Source organism: Rhipicephalus microplus, chromosome 1 (genome assembly GCF_043290135.1).
Source record: "Rhipicephalus microplus isolate Deutch F79 chromosome 1, USDA_Rmic, whole genome shotgun sequence".
Classification (NCBI taxonomy): Eukaryota; Metazoa; Arthropoda; class Arachnida; order Ixodida; family Ixodidae; genus Rhipicephalus; species Rhipicephalus microplus.
Genome location: NC_134700.1, coordinates 6,431,208 through 6,451,235, shown reverse-complemented (window position 1 = coordinate 6,451,235; position 20,028 = coordinate 6,431,208). Strand labels below are relative to the sequence as shown.

The window sequence follows — 20,028 nt, the reverse complement described above, 5'->3', positions numbered from 1 at the left end:
TAGATGTGTAACCACACACAGTGGACGAAAGGCCGTCCAGTTTCGTTTCAAGTGATGTCAGCTTTTGCGTTGTTTCGTTCATTTTCAGGCTACTAGTACTGATGGTCGCTTATATTTCCTTCATATTCTCCATTAACGACCCGAGCATTTCTTCCGTGTTAGGACCCGGGTTTTCCTCTACGTCACCACAATAAGTCAACAAGTCAATGAAACAATGATATATGGCAAGCATATTTGAAAGCAGTGACCGTGGGCACGGTAGAAGCAAAAGACACACGTTATTGCTTTTGTAGCAGGAAACTGAACGGTTGTCTCTCACCTGTACAAAAAACAAAAAGGGGTTTGATGAATGTGCGTTTATCGTGCCTCCACCGTGCTCACTGGCCCAGTCAGCTACGGCGACTGATCTTATACCAGATGCACACGATGACGTCGACGAGAGTGGCGCCAGTAGTCTTCCGAATGGTGCAGTACAGATGCGCATGTCCAGGTCAGCTGCGTTATCCCTCTGTGTATCGATGTGCCAGTCGAAGATACGTTCCATCGCATCCGGCCCAGTGCGGTTGACACGTGTGTCACCTGACGAGGGGATCAAGGTGATGGCAAGCACAGTCTGTACAAAGAACAAAAAGGGGTTTGATGAATGTGCGTCCATCGTGCCTCCACCGTGCCCACTGGCCCAGTCAGCTACGGCGGTGGAGGCGACTGTTCTTATACCAGATGCACACGATGACGTCGACGAGAGTGGCGCCAGTAGTCTTCCGAATGGTGCAGTACAGATGCGCATGTCCAGGTCAGCTGCGTTATCCCTCTGTGTATCGATGTGCCAGTCGAAGATACGTTCCATCGCATCCGGCCCAGTGCGTTTGACACGTGTGTCACCTGACGAGGGGATCAAGGTGATGGCAAGCACAGTCTGTACAAAGAACAAAAAGAGGTTTGATGAATGTGCGTCCATCGTGCCTCCACCGTGCCCACTGATTTGAATGTCTGTTGCTTCTACATATCACGCAGCATATCTTACTTGGTAAATTTGTGCTTGTTTGATTTGGCCATGATTTCGGCTTGCCTTGAAGACCTTCTGGTTAGGCTAGAACTGCCATCAGCAGAAGCTTGCCGGGGTATGTCATGCCTTTATTGTTATTTTTTAATTGTTTTTACTATTGATAGTATGCATTGAGCGTCGAGTCTCTGATGTGCTTATTGAAGGGCGAACAAAGGTCAAGCGCTCAGCGCTCCGAATCAGACCAATCACGAGCAGCAGCAACAACAGTCCTCGTCCTTGTCTTTTACTGGTACTGCTGTTTGCGTCCTATTTATTGTACAAATAACTCCCCCGCAGTAAAGGAGCCATCCTGGCGACTTGAGGAACAGGTACGACTGGTGGGTCATAACGTGGCTTCAGTTGGTGGACGTAGACAGTCTCTAGGCCGTGACGGCGGCGGTCTGCGATTACTCAACGGGCTCGACACTATGATTTACAGGGGATGCTTGACACAGGACGCGGTGGGGGCCTTCGCACTTAGGGAGCAGCTTCGAAAAATAGCCAGGAGCTGAGGGGCAACGCGAAGCCACACCAATGTTCCTGGTGAATATGACTGGGGACGCAGGTTGGTGTCATGGCGATTCTTTTCGTGTGCTTGGTCTTGTGTTGTTAACAATCGCGCTAGCTGCCTGCATTCTTCCACATAGCCCGCGACTTCACAGGGAGTGGCAGACTCTAAAGTGTCCAGGCGATACAACAGAATGGTATCCATAAATGAGGAGGGTTCGCGGCCATATAAAAGAGAAAATCCTGTCGTAGATTGAGTGGCGCTGTTGTAGGCATACGCAACAAATGGTAATATGCGGTCTCAGTTGGTGTGGTCAGGCGAGACATACATGAACAGCATGTCGATGTGTGATTAAAGCACTCAGTCATGCCATTCTTTTGGGGATGGTACAGACTGGTCGATCGATGAACAACGTTGCATTCATGCAGGAAGGCTTGCATGACTTCTGAGAACATGCGTCTGCAGTCGCTGAGTAACTCACGAGGAGCGCCGTGGCGAAGAACAAGTTTGTGAAGAATAAATAAGCCGACTTCACCTGATGTGGCCTCTGGTAGCGCGGCAGTCTCAGCATACCGTGTCAAATGATCAATGGCGACAATCACCCAGCGATTCCCGTCAGGTGTGTATGGAAGGGGGCCGTACAAGTCAATTCCAATGTGATCAAAAGGTCGTGAGGGACAGGGCGATGGCTGGAGCGGTCCATGAACTGTACACGGTGCGCTCTTCCCATGTTGACACTTTCTGCACGAAGGCACGTATTGGCAAACAAATCAGTACATTCCACGCCAATAGTACCTTAGCCGGAGGCGGGCATACGTCTTTATTACACCAGCGTGGCCGCATTGAGGGTCTGCATGGAACGAGGCGAAAGTATCGGCATGTAGGTGGCGAGGAATCACCAACAATCACTTGCGACCGTCAGTGAGGTAGTTGCGGTGGTAAAGTAGCCCATCGCGCATGGTGAAGCGGCGAGCTGTGCGCCGCAGCGAGCGACTGGCGGTACTCGATGATAGCTTGGATAGGAACTCTATTAAAGACACTATCCAAGGCTCTTAACACTGCTCGTATGGCATTGTCAACGTGTGTGAGGGACGCAGAATCGTATGTTCAAACAGGCGTATTTGCACAGTCATGGGGAAGCAGAGACCGAGAGAGAGCATTGGCGTCTGAATGTCTGTACCCTTACCTGTAAACAACGCAGATGTCGTAGTCTTGGAGACGTAATGCTCAGCGGCCTAGACGACCAGGTGGGTCTTTTAGGGGTGACAACCAGAAGAGGACGTGGTGATCAGTCACAACATTAAATGGGCGGTCATATACGTAAGGTCTAAATTTAACGTTTGTCCAAACGATGGCTAGACATTTTTTTCCGTGACCGAATAATTTTCTTCAGCTCTGGTCAGAGTGCGACTCGCGTTAGAACAACGTACTTGTCGAAGTTAGGCTTCCGCTGAGCAAGGATAGCACCAAAGCGGACTCCATTAGCGTCCGTGTAAATTTCGGTAGGGGCATCTCGGTCGAAGTGACGAGAATCGGTGGCAATATCAGGAGTTGACGTAATTTCGCAAGTGCGTCATCACAGGTGGACGAACATGCCAAGAAGCCTTGGTTGTCAGCAAGTAGACATGTTAAAGGGACCATTATGAATGCGAAATTACGAATGAATCTTCGAAAATATGAAGATAGCCCTATAAAGCTCCTAAGTTCTTTGAGTGTCAACCACTTAGGAAACTCGGTGACGACATGGAGCTTGCCTGGGTTGGGCAGAACGCCGTCCTTGCTGACAACGTGCCCTAAGATGGTGAGCTTCTGGGCGGCCAAGTGACATTTCTTCAAATTTAATTGTAGCCCAACCTGTGTGAAGCATTCCAGGACACTTGGGAGGCGCTGAAAATGGGTATCAATGTCTTTCAAAAAAACCACGATGTCGTCCAGGTAGCAAAGGCATGTGTGCCACTTGCGACCTCGAAGTATGTTGTCTATAAGACACTCGAAGGTGGCCGGGACATTGCAAAGGCCGAACGGCATCATGTTGAACTCGTACAAGCCGTCTGGAGTTTTGAACGCAGTTTTGGGGTGGTCGGCTTTATCCCTAGGTACGTGCCAATACCCCTATCAAAGATCCAACGAAGAGAAGAACTCCGCTCCTTGCAAACAGTCGAGCGCGTCGTTGATTCTGGGGAGCGAATAGACATCTCTGCAGATGATCTTGTTTAGGAGCCTATAAACAACACAGAAGCAGATGTTAATGTCCTTCTTTTTCACAAGCACCACCGGGGATGCCCAAGGACTGTGGGACAGCTGTATGACTCCCCGACTAAGCATGTCAATCACCTGGTCATCAATAACACAGCGTTCAGCTTGAGAGACGTGGTATGAGCGCTGGCGCAGGAGTGCATGGCTGCCGGTGTCTTGTGATGAGCGATTAAAGTTGGTCCACCCAAACTGGTTTGCTTGTGAACCAAAGGCATTTGAAAGCGGCCGAGAAGCTTCAAGAGTTGGGTCTGCTGAGCACATGGAACGTCCGAAGCAATCGATGGTAGGAAGGCGTCTGGGGTAGATGTGTTGGCCGTTGTATCGAGATCAACGCTGACAACATGAAGGCTTACTGTGCAATCAGGTAGTGAGTTAGGGCAGACTGAATCAGTGTGCTCAAGTCGCCCTATACTTTCTCCGCGGAACATAGTGGTTGGAACCGAAAGCAGGTTTGTGACATAAATGGTCGTACAGGAGTTTTCGATCAAGATAAGAGCAAAAGGACGACTAAGATGCTTACGTGAACTGAATTCTGCTGGCAGCATAAACAAGGCGGTAGAGAAAGCATAGTTGCAGGAGATTGGCACAAGAACAGATGACCTATGTGGAATGTCCGTGTCCTCGGCGATGATGACACAAAAAAAAAATCACTTGGCAGGATTGATGTCAGAAATCGCTGATAATTCTAGCTCGACACGGGCACAATTGACAATGGCATAATGCGTGGAAAGAAAGTTCCAGCCCAATACAACATCATGCGAGCAGTGTGGAAAGACGACAAATTCAACCACATACAAAACATCCTGAATGAGTAGATGAGCTGTGCACGTCATGGAAGGTTGTACGTCTTGTGTGGTCGCCGTACAGAGAGAAACACCAGAAAGCGGAGTCGTAATTTTTTTTAACTTGCGGCACATTGCTTTGCTCAACACAGACACACCAGCTTCAGTATCGACTAAGGCAGATACGACAACACCTTCAATGTGGACTGTGATTTCATTTGGTTGGGAATAAGGCCTTGTAGATTTCGAAAGTGGCACAGTTCTTGCCTCAGGAACTCTGATGGTCAGTTTTTCGTGTGGACGGGTGGTGGACGACAAAGCATTGGCGATAGTAAGCGCCGCCGCGGGGAGGGTGATCGAGACTAGTTGGTGGTGCGACGGTTCGACGATGAAGTGTTTGAAGGAGTGTGCGAGGGCATTGGCTGTTGCGGCTCTGTATGATCGTAGCTGTAACTGGCAGCAGTTGGACGAGGAATGCGGCTGCGGCAGAAACGCTCAACATGCTTGAGTAGGCCACAGTAATAGCATGTTGGTCGGATGTCCAGTGTGCGCCAAGGATTATTGGGAAGGGGAGCAGGATGGCGATAAAACGGAACGTGCGGGCTTGCGAGTGCTTGCAGTGAGTAGAAGACCTGTGGGCGTCGAGGGGAGTCTGTGCTATGTGGCAGTGCATGTGAAGGCCTTCTCGCGACGTCGTCATAGGTCAACGGTGCTGATACAGGTGGTGGCTGGTGCATAGGTGAAAGAGCTTCTGATACTTGAACCGTTGAATTGTGTGTCAATACCCTCAAATCTGGAGAGATGGCGCCAACGGTCAGTGCTGACGTGCTGGTCGTGTCGAAACTGTACTGTCGCGTGGAAATGCGCTGCTTTTGCAACTTGTCGTAGCTCTGGTAGTGCTGAATGACGTGTGTGACGGTTTGAGGAGTTCTCGCCACAAGCATGTAGAACACATCGTCTTCGATCCCCTTCATAATATACTTGACTTTGTCGGCTTCGGACATGGCAGGATATAAGCATCGGCAGAGGCCTACGATGTTCTCAATTTAAGATATTAAACTTTTTCCTGCCATCCGGGCGCGATCACGCAAGCGCTGCTCTGCACAGAGCTTGCGCACTGTGGGTCGGCCTAATACATCCGCGAAGGTCGTTTTGAAAAACGCCCAGGTGGTAATCTCAGTCTCGTGGTTCTTAAACCAAAGCTCCACGATACCCCTCAGATAGAAGTGGACGCGACCGAGTTTGTCGTTATCATCCCACCGGCTGTTAACCCTCACTCTTTCAAACGAAGCAAGCCAATCCTCGACTTCCTGCTCATCGGTGCCGTTGAAGAGAACTGGGTCGCGCTCCCTAGCGCAGAGCGGGGTGTGTGGTAGCATTCGGCTGTGCAGCAACGTCGTCGGCCATGGTAAACGGCGCACGTAGAGTCCGGCTACGAAGTTCCAGGATGTAAAAGAGAACCAGCAGTCTACACCACTTGATAGTACGCGTTGACCGTTGAGCCTATGATGCTTTTATTCAAGAGCGAACAAAGGTCAAGCACTCTGTGATCCCAATCAGAGCGATCACGAGCAGCAACAACAGTCCTCGTCTTTTGCTGGTACTGCTGTTTGCGCCCTATCTATTGTACACTATTTTTATTATTGGCAATGTAATGACAAACGTCCTCAGTTACGCGCTTACTACTGGTAGCTTGCATTTCAAGGGTAGCATTGGGTTACTTCCGCTAAATTTTTCATTTCAGTTTCTTGAGATTGTGTTCTCAAATGTGTGATTATTTTTAGCGTGACGTCCATCTAATGGTATGTAAACGAAGGTTACACGCTGATATTCAAGATTCATCTATGGAATCGAGTTAGCTGTTTCAACATTACAGATTCTTTCTTGCCATCATATTTTTCAAATGTCAGCTCTTTAAATGCTACCCTCCATTTTCATTTTAGGCATTTGAGAACTTCCATCATTCTCCTAGTGTTAAAGTCCAGAGAAGTAAAACACCAACATGCATGTGCTTGTCATGGAAAAAAAAGTAAAGATTTTGCATTTGCACTATGGCTTCATTATTATAACATTGCCGTTAGTCATTTTCAAGGCGAGGGGCACAATACACAAACAGTAGCTATTCTTTTCAGCTGAAAAGTGTATTTCTTTAGGTGTGCAAATTAGGTGGTGATGCAAATTAATAGTGAATACAGCAGTCCATGTCAATCTAAACCAATCCAATCTGCATCCTGAGCGGCCTGGGCTGTAACCATTTTATTGAATTACGATATATATACTCCAGTGATGGAACCGGCCGGCCTTCTGCATCCTCCTTTTACACTCGCGGCATTCATGTAAAGTTTTGGCTGTGTTTATTTATTTATTTATTTATTTATTTATTTATTCATGATACCTTACAGGGCCCGATAGGGCATTGAGTAAGGGAGCAAGTACGAAACAAAAAATATCAGAGATAAATGCATTAATAAATACAGGGAAACAAAATTGAAAAAAAAGAAAAAAAGGGTACAGTGTAGTTACACATTTTTACACATGGCAAAAAACAGCAAATAACAGCAAAAAAAAGTAATGGTGACGACATGATACTAATTCAAGAAATGCTTACGCGATTGGTCAAGAAATGCTTCATGGTTACTGATAGATGCAATATTGTCAGGAAGATCATTCCATAGAACAATGGCTCGGGGAAGTGCTGATGAATTGAAAGTGTTAGTTCGTCCACTGATGCGTTTAATGCTATATTGATTATGCAAGCGGCGTGATATGCGTGAAGGCGCTTCCAGTGGTAAGGGAGATAGCCTGATGCTATAGCGATATTTATGGAATAAAGATAAAAGAGAAATGGAACGACGTACATTTAATGGCACAAGCGGTATGTCATGTTTGATCTGCGTTATGCTGGAATGTGGGCTGTAGTTGGAAGTAATGAAACGAGCGGCTCTGTTTTGTACACACTCAAGCTTGTTAGTCAGGTAGATTTGATGAGGAGACCACACTGGTGAAGCATATTCTAATTGCGGACGAACGATGGTTTCATAGATGAGTTGTCTTAGACTGCTTGGTGAGTTCCACAAGTTCCGGCGCAGGTATCCAAGTGACCTGGATGCCTTGGCAGTAATGGTGTTAATATGCATGTCCCATGAAAGATTGTGCTTGAGATGGACGCCTAAATATTTATACAATGATGCCTGGGCTACTAATGTGCTATCTATGAGGTATGAAAAATCGGAATTGATGCGCTTGCGGCTGAAAGTGATAACTTTGCATTTAGTAGAGTTAAGATTCATCTGCCATTTGTCACACCACTTTGCAATTAATATGAGATCATTTTGAAGTACGAGGTGATCTTCGGTGGATTTAATTGAGCGGTAAATGATGCAGTCGTCAGCGAAAAGACGCAGGTTAGAAGATATGCCTGTGGGTAAATCGTTAATGTATATTAGGAACAGTAAAGGACCAAGGACACTGCCCTGGGGCACACCTGATGTTACGTCACAGAGAGATGAGGTAAAACTGTTAGCTGAAGTAAACTGCTGACGGAAAGAAAGAAAGTTACGAAGCCATGATAATGTTAAAGAATCCAGACAGAGAGCTGATAATTTCGAGAATAAACGCGAGTGTGCCACACAGTCAAATGCTTTAGCAAAATCTAAAAACAATACAATCCGTTTGAAGATTAGCGTCCATGTTAGAGTGCAAGTCAGTTGTGAATTCTAGCAGCTGCGTGTCACATGACAGTCCTTTTCTGAAACCGTGTTGCTGAGGAAAAAAGAAGGAATTATGTTCAAGATGAGCGTAAATATGGGAGGCGATAATGTGTTCAAGTAACTTACAGCAAATGCATGTTAGTGATATGGGTCGGTAGTTATGCGGGGAATTTTTATTACCGCTTTTGAAAATTGGGATGACCTTGGCGATCTTCCAGTCTGTGGGTAATAAGCCTGATGATAATGATTGCTGAAAAATATAGCAAAGAATTTTACTTGATATTAGGACTGTGTTTTTTAATATTTTAGAGTTAATGTTGTCAACTCCAGCACTGGTTGAGATCTTGAGATTTAATATGAGATTAGCGATACCTTCAGCGGAGACATCAATCGCACTCATGTACTGATAATCATGGTCAGGAACAATGGGTATGTTGGAATGATCTTCCCTCGTAAATACAGAAGCAAAATATCTGTTAAAGACATGCGGGCATTCGCTATCATCAAGTGGCTGCTGTTTATCGTCACACAGTGAAATGTGATTACTAATGCTATTAGGAGACACAACACGCCAAAACTTTTTAGGATTAGATTTCAAGAGAGAGGGAAGATCCTGGGAAAAATATTTCTTTTTTAAAGTTCGAACGGCGCAACAGTAGCTTTTTAAGCATTCGCGATATTTTTTCCAAGCCGATGATGTAGGTGCAAGCTTAGCTTTTCTGTAAAGACGCTTCTTTTTATTACGATGACGATTTAGATGTTTGTTAAACCAGGGATTAGTTTTATCGTTGGAAATGGACACCACGGGAACGTATCGGTGCACTAAATTTGTTAGCACGTTCTTAAAAAGCACCCAGTTCTGCTCAACGGTCCTATCAAAAAACGAAGGTAAAAATGTCCGAACGAAAAATTTGTTAAGTGCAATATTCATATCCTTATAATTAGCTCGATTGTAATCGCGGATTTGAGTGATCGTGCTACCTTGAAATGCAAGAGGAATGGTAACCTTTTACCACGTTTGACCAGCTAGCCCAAAGAAGCACACTTCTACGTAACTAAAAGCATTTAAAATGCACTTCTCTCTGAATACACGCTTCAAAGACTAAAGGAATAAACAAATGCCCCACAAAACGAGTGCTGCACAACCCTGAATGCCCACACACCAATCCTGCAGAAAACGTGCCTCGTGAAATTGAATAAAAGTAGCAATGAAATAGAATTCAATAAAAATTGAAACGTTTTCAGTGGGCAGGCCTGCTGAGTTCTGAAAGTTGGTCACTCTTCCCTTAAGGGAAACAAGAAGCTTGGTTGCTCGACACATGCTTGGAACGGTTGGCGTGCCTAGTGATGCTTGGAGGCTCATTATTAGTAGCCTTAATGTTTGTGGCTTGCCTTATTTGCTCGTCTATGTCGGTTGGGTGGTGCCAACAGCGGAATTAGAAAAGTGCAGGGTGTGTATAGGTCCTTGCAATCCTTTAAAACTTTTGAGTTACAAAAACAGATTTTTAAGGCCCTTGAAAGTCTTGCAATTTTTCCTCGTCCTTGAAAATTCTTGAATTTCCTGAGAAGTGCACTTCCAGATTGACATTTCAACCTTCTTAATGTGGTAGATTGCTGTCCACCTGAGAAACTCCCCAGTTCATAAACAGTAATTTCACATGAGCACACATGGTTCTGTTTTGCAGAACTGCACTGGAAAAAAAATTCAGTTTGTCTGTCGGTGTGGCATAGCAATGAATGCTATCTCAATCATTCTTGTGATCTCAACCACGTGTTGTGTTCTTGAGAACCTATCTAGACTACTAGATGTTTTTGTTATAATTGTGACATCCATTTATGTAAGTACAATAAAACTAGCCATATTTGAAGGTTTTAGAAGACAACGTTCCAAGTTTGCATGCTGCTTTGAGACCTTGAAAAACCTGCAACTGGTCCTGGAACATCCTTTAGTAGTATCCTTGAATTTTTGCTTTGGAAACCTGTACAAACCCTGAAAGTGATAATAATAAACTGCAGTGCCCACATGTAAAGAAGTGACAGATCTTGCAGGCCATAGATGTGAAAGTAGCAGGAACAGCCATGCTTGATATGAGTTCCAACAAGCTGTCTCCACTCAAAATAGTGCTAACTCTGCAAAGTGGATGCTACATAAAAAACAATTGGTGAGTTGAACTCTCTAAATTAGCGGCACTTTCTGAACCAATTTGGCTTTTGTTTTGGTCATTGTTCAGACTAGGGGTCACTTTCACCACGTTCAGTGCTTTGCAACTGTACTTTTCACTGCCCTCTCACCTCTCTGTCAATGTAGTCACCACCTTTGTTGACAAAACAGGTCACTGACTAAAGTAAAAAAAAAAAAGAACCTTGTTCACAATCTTGATTGTGAACAGGTTGGGAATTATCTGTTCGCAGAAAATAGATTGGGAACAAGAGATTCGTACAGATCTCGAAATGTCATTATTTTTTTGTTTTGACTGTGGTCAGTTGCCTGTTTTGTCAGCAATTCCTCTACCTGACCGGACAGTATTCCGTCGAACTCTAGACTGAATTCACCACCTTAAAAGCTTGTTTCTATATGTTTAACTCATCACAGTACTTAGAGAATCTATGTGGTTCTCTGGTCATTGCTGTGCTTCTAACTTTTGCAAGTTTTTAACACTTTCATCAAAAATACTTATCGTTTCTTTTTTTGTGCTATAACTATTGTACGTGCTATCTGACTGTAAATACTTAAGCATTAATGATGTTGTTTTTTTTATTGTTGAATAATTTTTTCTGAGCATTGGCTTACCAACATCGAAATAGAATTTAAACAAATAGGCAACACTGTGAGCATATGAGTGTTCATCTGTGTCAGTGGGGCTGTTGCATTCGGAGCTGAGCACTCGCCCTGGCATTTTTTTGTGCTTTGTACAGTCAAAGCTCGTTGTCCATCTCACATTAAAGAAGCTTTGTTATATCAGTAAGCTCATCCTAAATTTATGTTTGAGACACTAACAGCATACTAGTATTATTCGTTTGCTTTGTGTTCCCGCAGAGAAATATATTTTGTAAAGAGTGGCCACTGGAGCCTTTTCGTGGACAAGCAAGGGAGGGTCTGACCAAGCGCTAGATGGTGCACTCATGCTCGCTTCTACTCGTTAGTCAACACATGTTATAGCCGTCTCACGAGGACCTTGGAGACCCAAGTTTGGCATCAAACTTTTTTTTTCAAAGAAAAAAATTCATCGATTTGTGCGATTCTTCATATTGGCTCGACATCGTGTCCCGCTGAGAACAATAATGCGTTACGAGTGTGATTAGAAAATGTTGTCTTACTGCATTTGTTTTGCACAAAGTGTATACATTCATATGGTTTAGATGTACTGTACATGTATTCCCTTTGTGAAAGCATGGATGTGTAGCCTAATAGTAAATACACTCGCTTTTCGGAGAATGAGGGTACGGGTTCAAATCGCAGCATTGGTAAGAAAAATTTTTGTTCTTTTATTTATGCTGAAGATATTATCGGGTCTGACCAGCCGCTCATGGCGCTGAAAGCAGCGCAGTAGTTCGGTCGCAAGGTTTTACGGGAGTGTCCGCTCTTTACATAAGTATGTTTCTCTGTGGTGTTCCTGCTTATTTCCAATGACTGGCCGAGCCAGCGCAAGAATTGATGCTGACTCCTTGCAGAGCTTGAGTGGCCCGTTGGGGAGGAGGCACTGTCGGCCACAGCAGTGCATGCTGTGTCAGAGCTGCTCACTCGAGAACCTGAAGCACGGCCGGGATTCCATGGTACGTTCACTTTGAGCTGTAATATTCGCAATCAATCGAAATATTTCTTCAGCTGAGCCCCATAATAGGGTGCTTGAATGTTAGTGCAAATTGTTTCTCTTGTATACCCCAGAGGGGTCAAATTAGCTGCTCCAAAGTGCTCTCAGATGCAAAATTATCGACTTGGAAGTACTTTAAGATAGGATATTTTGCTCTGCCAAGGTGTTCCGAATTCGAAGTCCCCAGTAGAACACTGCACCGGTAGAAAACTGCACCGGACTTTCGGGCGGGCCTGGTCCGTAGGCCGCGCCGGTAAGGCATTGTTAAATCAGGCCCGGGTCAGGCGCGGGCCCATGAGCTTAGGGCTCTGGTCGCACCCGGGCCTGAGTCAGGCCCGTAACAGGCTCGTGTTTCATATATGAGGTGTTCCAAAAAATGTGTCCAATATTATTTAAAAATTACATAAAGGAGGCATTGGCAAGCCACTTATGGTGTTCTCTTTTCTTCGGCAGAAAGCATCTTCAGATATGTACAAACATTAATTATCACAGCAATTAAAGATATGGAAACAATTAAATTTTTACACAGTTGAGAACAAATTTTCATTGAGGGCGTTTTCGAAGTGAACGGTAGATGCACTGTTTGGCGCATGGGTTTTGGTTTCGTCAGCTAAATTAGCCATCATCTGTCGAGGGGCAATGTGGCCAGTACTCGAACAGTAATACCTGCATCCTGCGAACAAATTTCTATGGGGAGGAAAGTTTCTCTTACTCGTCACAATGGATTTCAAAGCTCGATATTAGTGGTATTACATGAAAGACATTCCCCAAACAAGACATCGACATAAGAGAGTTCAATGAACCCATCGATTTCCAAAATGGTCGTGATGAAGTTGCGCTACCGAGGACATCAGCGAAGGACCGTAGCTGTGCTGCCATTTCTTTAAAGAAAGAAACAGTTGAACCTTCTGTAAAAAGTATGAGGTCACACAAGAAAAATGGACATGCGGATAAGATCGCTGCTGGTAAAATGTCGGAAGTAATCTGCGAAACAGGTACGACACGAACCCCAGTTATGTATGACGCCTCTTCGAACGGAGCAGAAGAGTACCCTTCAGTGTCCAACTTGAAGAGGGAGTTGAAGACAAGACACTCTTGGTGTCAGTGCTCTCCCTTCGAAAATGCGACAATTTGAAAAGACTGCAACTGACCTGCATGGATGCCGCAATATCAGCATTATGCACACCCACCTCTATTTGAGTGACATGCATCGACGCCAGTGTCATGGTGGCCTTTATGGCGCTCTCGCTGAGCCATGTGAACGGTTCTGGTCACTCGGATGACAATCATGTGTTAAACAAGTGCGCAGTAATTGTGATGCAAGCAGCGACTTTCAGTGTTCCCTCAACAGCTACAACACCTTTCCAAAAGACAGTGCGTCCTGATCGAAGCTGCTTCAAGTCAACAGTGTCGACAGTGTTGTGCCTTAGTAAACTACAAAAGCCACAAAACATCGAAAACAAAAAAAGCAGAGCAGCAGAAACGGAGACAGCCACATCTCTGTCACTGTTTCTGCTGCTCTGCTTTTCCCGATTTCGACGTTTTCTGGCTTTTGTAGTTTACTAGGTATGTACCAACTTGCTAAACTAGTAACTCTCCTGAAGTGTTGTGCCTGTGGCTGTAGAGGGGAGGACTACCATGGAAGGGTGTATTGTGATCGCTAAACGTGGGCCAGTTAGAGTAGTGCACTTATTTGACATGGCATCGAGATTAACGTATTGCATCCTTTTATTGCGCAGAGTTTCAAACTCCTATGAGGAAGAAATACTCAACACAGATAGTCGTGTACAGAAGTTTAAACATTTAAGACACATTATTGTAGGACTTCTCCACACTCGTGCAAATAAGGTGAAAATTCTAGCTGAGCGTTATTCGTTGTGGGGAGGATTTCCGTAAGGATGATATGGACTGTAAAAGGCGGCCGGTGGAAAATATTAGGGAAAGGTTAGTAAAATTGTCGAGGTGGAGGTTGTCGAAAATTGCGCGCAACACTGACTGAAGAGATGAAGAAGGGTAGTGGGGCAGAGTCTTGTCTGTTCTTGGAGTGTTCGTACGCCATGTTGTAGAGAGCACTGCGCTGAGCGCCAATAAAGGCTCCAAAGAGATTTTCCCACAAAGACATAATACTTTCAAAGATCCAAGGCTGTCACAACAAGACGACGAAATAGGCGTCTTCAAGGAATAATGAGGATGGTGTCTTGCTTACTGATGGGTGCAGCTCACTTTGACCGATTATAAAACTGCGATGGCGGCGACTCTGACAAGAAGTGTGGGGAAAATAACCTTCTTGTTTTCAGCTTAAAACATAGTGTGTATTGAAGACAGCTGAGGAGTCGACATGATAGTTTTAACTTATGTAACGCTGCTCAGCTTGCTGTATTCCTCTCAGATGTAGCTAGAGTGTGTGTTTTTATTGCATAGTGGTGTGTTACTTTTACTCAACAGCCCTGGTTTGCATGCAATTTATGTAGACTCAAGCTATAAATGTCTGCCACTTTTTCGACTTAATGGGAGTAGTATATATCGTAGTGGTTCTTTGAAATGCAGAAATAAGATTGTGTGGTTAGCACTGCATGCATGAGACAGCCAGTTATAACTACAATTAGATCTTATATTACCCTGCAGTTATTTTGAGAAAGTGTTACGGGTGTAATGAAACGAAAGTTCACACAATATACCAGTGAAAAGTCATTACACTGAAAGAAGTTCCAAAACACTCACTAGAATATATCTTTTGTGAGGGAGGCACAGCAGAATGTCGACGATACGATTACGGTTGATGCTAATTTCGCGATGATACATGTTTTAAAGTTCCTTCGGGTGAACTACATTACAAAAAAAAAAAAATAGCCCCACTTCCCCGAAGGGAATCATGAGGTAATGCGAATGCATTGCAAAGCGTCCATAACCGCGTTTCGCACATGAGAACCTAGCGTTCGAAAAATAATGTTCTCTCTTTTTTTTTCCTTACTCCATGCAGCCACTAGTGCTGTTTGCCGCACGTGGCGTTTTTTGTTGCGAGAAACGCAGTATGTATTTCCAGTTTTAGTAGCTAGCGTGCACAGTTAAAATAAACGCGCGTGCCCGCAGCTGTTTCTGACAGCTGCCAACGCCGTAGCGTGACATGGTGGAAGCTCCGGTTACTACAGACGCGCGCGCCTGCAGCTGTTGCTATGGGAGAGGGTGGTAGATGGATCCCGACGGACGCCTGACAGAGGTCGACAACGAAATGCAGTCGCATTTTAAAATACGCTGTGACTCAATGTTATTCGAACGAATGTTATTCGTATCATCAGCCACTGCTGATGATACAAATGCACAAGTGACCGCTGTACCCAAACAGCGCTACGCGACTTGTCTGTGGGGGGAAGGCCCGTTCACACTGTGCCTCAAAGGGAGTGAGCGCGGCAAAACTCAGGAATTTTCCTCGCTTTACCGCCGTCGTGGTCGAAAAAGCATGCCGTGAGGCTGACAGAGAAAAAGTCTGCCTGAGGCCTATTTTTCCGCCATAGCAGATCGCATGTTTGCTTCATGGCATGGGTTACACCAGCTGCACTTGGTCTCGAACCACGTGATGTAAACAACGAGTCGCAAATTCAACATGGCGGCAAAAGCGTCGGTGGTGGCTCACGTCAGCACAATCGTGAACTACCTGCGCAGTACAACGATGCTCACGGCCTTCGCAAGGACACGTCCATCGAGAGCCTGATTTTGATTACGATTGCTGCGAACACTGGAAGTGAAAGAAAATGCAGCAGCAGCGATTTGGCGTGCCCTAACGTGTCTCGCTCGCTTTTGTACTACCAGCTGAATCTGTCGCCTTCTTTACCGATGCGTCCGCTCATGCCATTTCTGCTGGGGTATCTCCAGGTAGAGGTTCTTAAAGGAAAAGGGAAGACATAAGCATGGCATCGTTACTGTCTTTTTTTTTTGTAGACGAAACCTCTGCAACATTGTTGAGGAGGATGCGAAAAAGGGAGTGAAAAAGATAGGAAGTAAAAAGGTACAAGTTAAGAGAGGCCACCAACAGAAAAAGGAGGAGATAGGAAAGGAAAGTTGGGACATGGTTGGAGGAGTCCGAGGACAGAGCACCACACGACAAGAGCCTTGCAGCGCGAGGAGATTCAAAAGGGCGAACCAGTCGGCGAGAGCTGCACTGGCATTGGAGCTCACGGGCTGCACGACTGATCGGCGCTGAATCCGGGGAGCAAGTCAAGTTTATCTCGCAAAACGGCGTTTGTACCAGTGTAGCCTTTTTTTTAGTGCTTTGGATGCATAATTTGAACTCAGTAAAACGGGCAAAATGGAATGAATTCTCAAGCAGCGAAAGCCGCAGCGGTAGGCAGAGTGACTGTGAACAATTTTCGGCGGGTGCGTACGTGGTTTCCGGGTTGTTCTGGCGTTTGAATTCTCCCGTGTGACGGATTTTTCTTTAGTCCACTTCGCGACGCGTTATTCTGGCCACTTAAGTGGCAAAGGGAGTGAATTTTTCATAAGTTTTGCTGTTTTCTCTCTCTATGATGCGAAGTGTGGACGCGCTTTAAGCATCAGCAGCATCAGCGAGAAAACGGCGGCTGTTTATGAAGACGCGGTGAATGCAGAAAAGTTCAAAACAAGATCATGGACTTTTTTCGAGCAAGTAGTAGTTAGCCCCAATAAAGTTCCTGTTCATCGTCATCATCTTTAACTGGCTCTTGGTTCTTACGAATTCGGGGTTATACGATTATTTTGAGTGCTCCATTCGAATTCATATTATCGAGCTTCTACTGTATCTTTACAATAACTGAGGAGTGAACAGTGCTCTGTTAATGTTCAAGGCATAATTGGCTGAAGTGGGCTGGGCCCAAGCCTTTTGTGCTCGGGCCCGAGTAGTTGAATTTATTTGAGATTTAATGCAAGCACATTTGATAGTGCTAGAATGTACGATCGTGCCCATGTAGCGGCTCACTAGTAGACCGAATTAGCGATAACTGTAGCTGCCAGCCTTGTACCATTGCTTGTTGGCAAGTTTTAGTGTTTTTTTGTTTTTTTTGCTGGGCACAGGTCTGCCGTGTAATGGCTTAATATTTTTATAAGTTTAACTGCTTAATTCTTTACCATAATAGCCACGTGACAACATAGTAATCCAAAGCGAATGTTTTCAAATTTGGTGCTGTGATTCATCCATCAGTGTTAATAACAAAGATTTTTTCGAATACAACTGTGGCGCTCGATATGCTCTACACATTCTATTAGTTGAACATTGAGCACAGCAAGGTAGTTTGTGCTGCATAATCATGACTGCAAATCAGTGCAAATGACAGAAAAGAGGGTTGCTGAGATTGAAGACTGTGCGTGTTGCTCAAGTACGACCAGTAGCCTATATAATGCAACTGATCATTGGGACACAAAGAAGGTACATTCATACCAATGCACTTTGGTGTCTACAGGAGAGAGAACACAGAGCTCTGAACTTCGAACAATTAATTTTTTTCTAGGACGCCTTCACTTTTTTACAGTTATTTAATGTTGTAACAGCCATGTGCAGAACACAGTTATGTTACAAGAATTCATCATGGGAACAAAGCTAAGTACATCATCTCCTTATCACTGAGCTCTACAAAAGGCTACTTATGCAGTTGTCCTTCGAAGAAAAATATCTCTTCGGCCTCGATAATTTCGCGTGATATGCAATATCGGCATTTCGCAACAATACTACAATCTGAATATCTTTGTCTACCCCCACACCTGCTACAGCGAGCGGAGAGCCATCTTTGCTTTGACCGATCACCATTACACAAATGTTTGTCCAACCTGCCATTTAAACTGCACCATCACGTGTCATTTTTTTTATCATAAACTTTACATACAGTATACTACCACCGTCATGAAGGACCATGCAGGAGGGAAACTATACAATTGCAAACTCATGTGCACAAATTAAGCTGTAAGGGACATAAGCTCACAGAAAAGTGAAACAAAGCAAGCCGCTTGCCTAAATTATGCACTAGGCTGTATTGTCGTATTAATTTTGTTGCACTGCGTGTTTTTTCAAGTCAAGCCTGTGATAACAAGCCGATTTTAGGGGCGGCACTGTGCATGGAAAAGCTGGTGCCAACAAGCATGCAGAAATGCAGCCCTCAAGTGCGTGTTCGTATGTTCCAACAGTTATGCTCGCTAGAATATAACCTTCTCAGCGATCAGCCCTTCCCGATATGGTATTCTGATCTTTTGTTGAGGTCCCTTCATTGTGGCCCAGACATGGAACGCATGTCCATGATTGTTGCCTGTAGCTAGTGTATTGCTAAGCACATGAAGGAAGGAAGGAAAGGAACATTGCTCAATGCGATTGAAAAGAAAGAAAATGTTGCAGTTTCACTACAAGGTTGAAGCAATACTAAAGCTAGTAATTTTATACAAAGTGTGCCTGGCAGCTAACTCTTGTGGATTCGATCTCATGCAACTCAACAAAATGCTAGTGTAAGGGAATATGGCCGTTTCAGGGACACTTCTCACACATTCTTCGCGCTAAAAACACAGCCACTTATTGCTGGCCAGATATCACGCCTTCACCTGTAAAATTACCGTTCACAGTTGCTGCTTGAACAAGACTTCTCCCAGCGTCTTTTAGTGCTTGTTAAAGACGGCCGCGACAATTCCAGTTTGCTTGAGCATTCGATGGCTAGTCTCACTAGCAGGGATGTCTTATTGCAAGTCTCTTGGAGCGACAGAGATGAGCTGGCTGGCCTGTTTGATCTCCGCTTGAGCTGTTTGAATATTAGGCAATGGCTTTCAACCATGAGGCTCCCGTAAAATTTATGACACTCTGGTTGCCGCAGCTTCAGACCCTAACTTTAAAAGGTGACATTGCACAGTGCACAAGTTTTTGGGAGCAATTCGAACAGCTGATTGACCGGAACAATGAACTGATGCCATCGACAAAGTTTTGCTACCTGAAGAGCTTCATATCCGATGATGCAGCAACAGCAATCGCGGTTTGCCGACCTTGTTATGCAGACGCCATGCATACTTTGAAGGGAAGATTCGGCGATAAGACGATAATTATTCAGCACCATCTGACGGCACTGAAAAATTTCCCAAGGGTGACATCCGTCATTGACATCCATGGTTTGCGAAGATTTTACGATGCCACGCATTTGAATATTCGCAGCCCTGAACGTGTCGACACTGACATATTCAGCTATGCTCGATATCTTGCAGAGGGCTCTATCGAGGAATATCTGCCTTTCACTAGATAAAAAGGGCACCGCGCCTTGACAAAGCCCACTGAAGTATGTTTTGCTCAAGCTCGCAGTACTGAAAACACAGAATCGGCGGCTTTCAAAAACGAAGCTCCCAGTTTTCTGCACCAAACTATGTGGATACTATGACATGAACTGGTGCGGAAGAATTCAGGCAGAAGCCATCGTTGCTGTCACCGAACACGATCTCCTTCTTTCTCTTTGCCTTTCACTGGCTGGCAGTGTTTATTTGTACATCATCTTTTTTTACATCCTGCCCCGCCGCTCAGGTAGTGGGCATTTCTGGTTGATGCAGAGCTTGAGAGGGTTTCTTTTACACTTTTCCGCTGTGTGTTTTGATGGTGTAGACCTGCACCAGTCCATCACGACCAGGATGTACTTCTAATATTCGGCCTAGTAGGCAAAAGACCGATTTCTTTTGTCGTCTTGCAATAGTACGACTTCGCCTACTGTTAAACTTCGTTAGGTTCTTGCGGATACCTATGCAGAGACCGCAGTTCCAGGAGATGATCCTTTCTCCATCTTTGCCACAGATGATTCAGTAGCCTTTGACGATGCTCCAGCTTTTGAATGACAGCATTCTTAGTAGTGTGCGGCCAGTTTGAACTTTTACATGGGCTAAGTTCCGGATAAGCCAGGACTGAACTCCTGATGAGAAATTGAGCCGGGCACGC

General features: G+C 44.9%; 1 protein-coding gene across 11 annotated transcripts in view; it reads left to right on the top strand.

Moving 5' to 3' along the window:
• Window positions 1-20,028, top strand: part of gwl (serine/threonine-protein kinase greatwall) — a 517,662-nt gene that overhangs the window by 440,012 nt on the left and 57,622 nt on the right. For 10 of the 11 annotated variants that reach the window (XR_012884867.1, XR_012884871.1, XM_037429392.2 and 7 more), the window contains one exon: window positions 11,974-12,075. Coding sequence is in view for 8 of the 11 variants with exons in the window: in XM_037429392.2 (XP_037285289.2) it covers window positions 11,974-12,075 (102 nt within the window). In the remaining 3 variants the exon portion in view is untranslated. Of the gene's footprint in view, window positions 1-11,973; window positions 12,076-20,028 lie in introns of those variants that run through there. The other variant, XR_012884864.1, reaches the window with a different exon arrangement.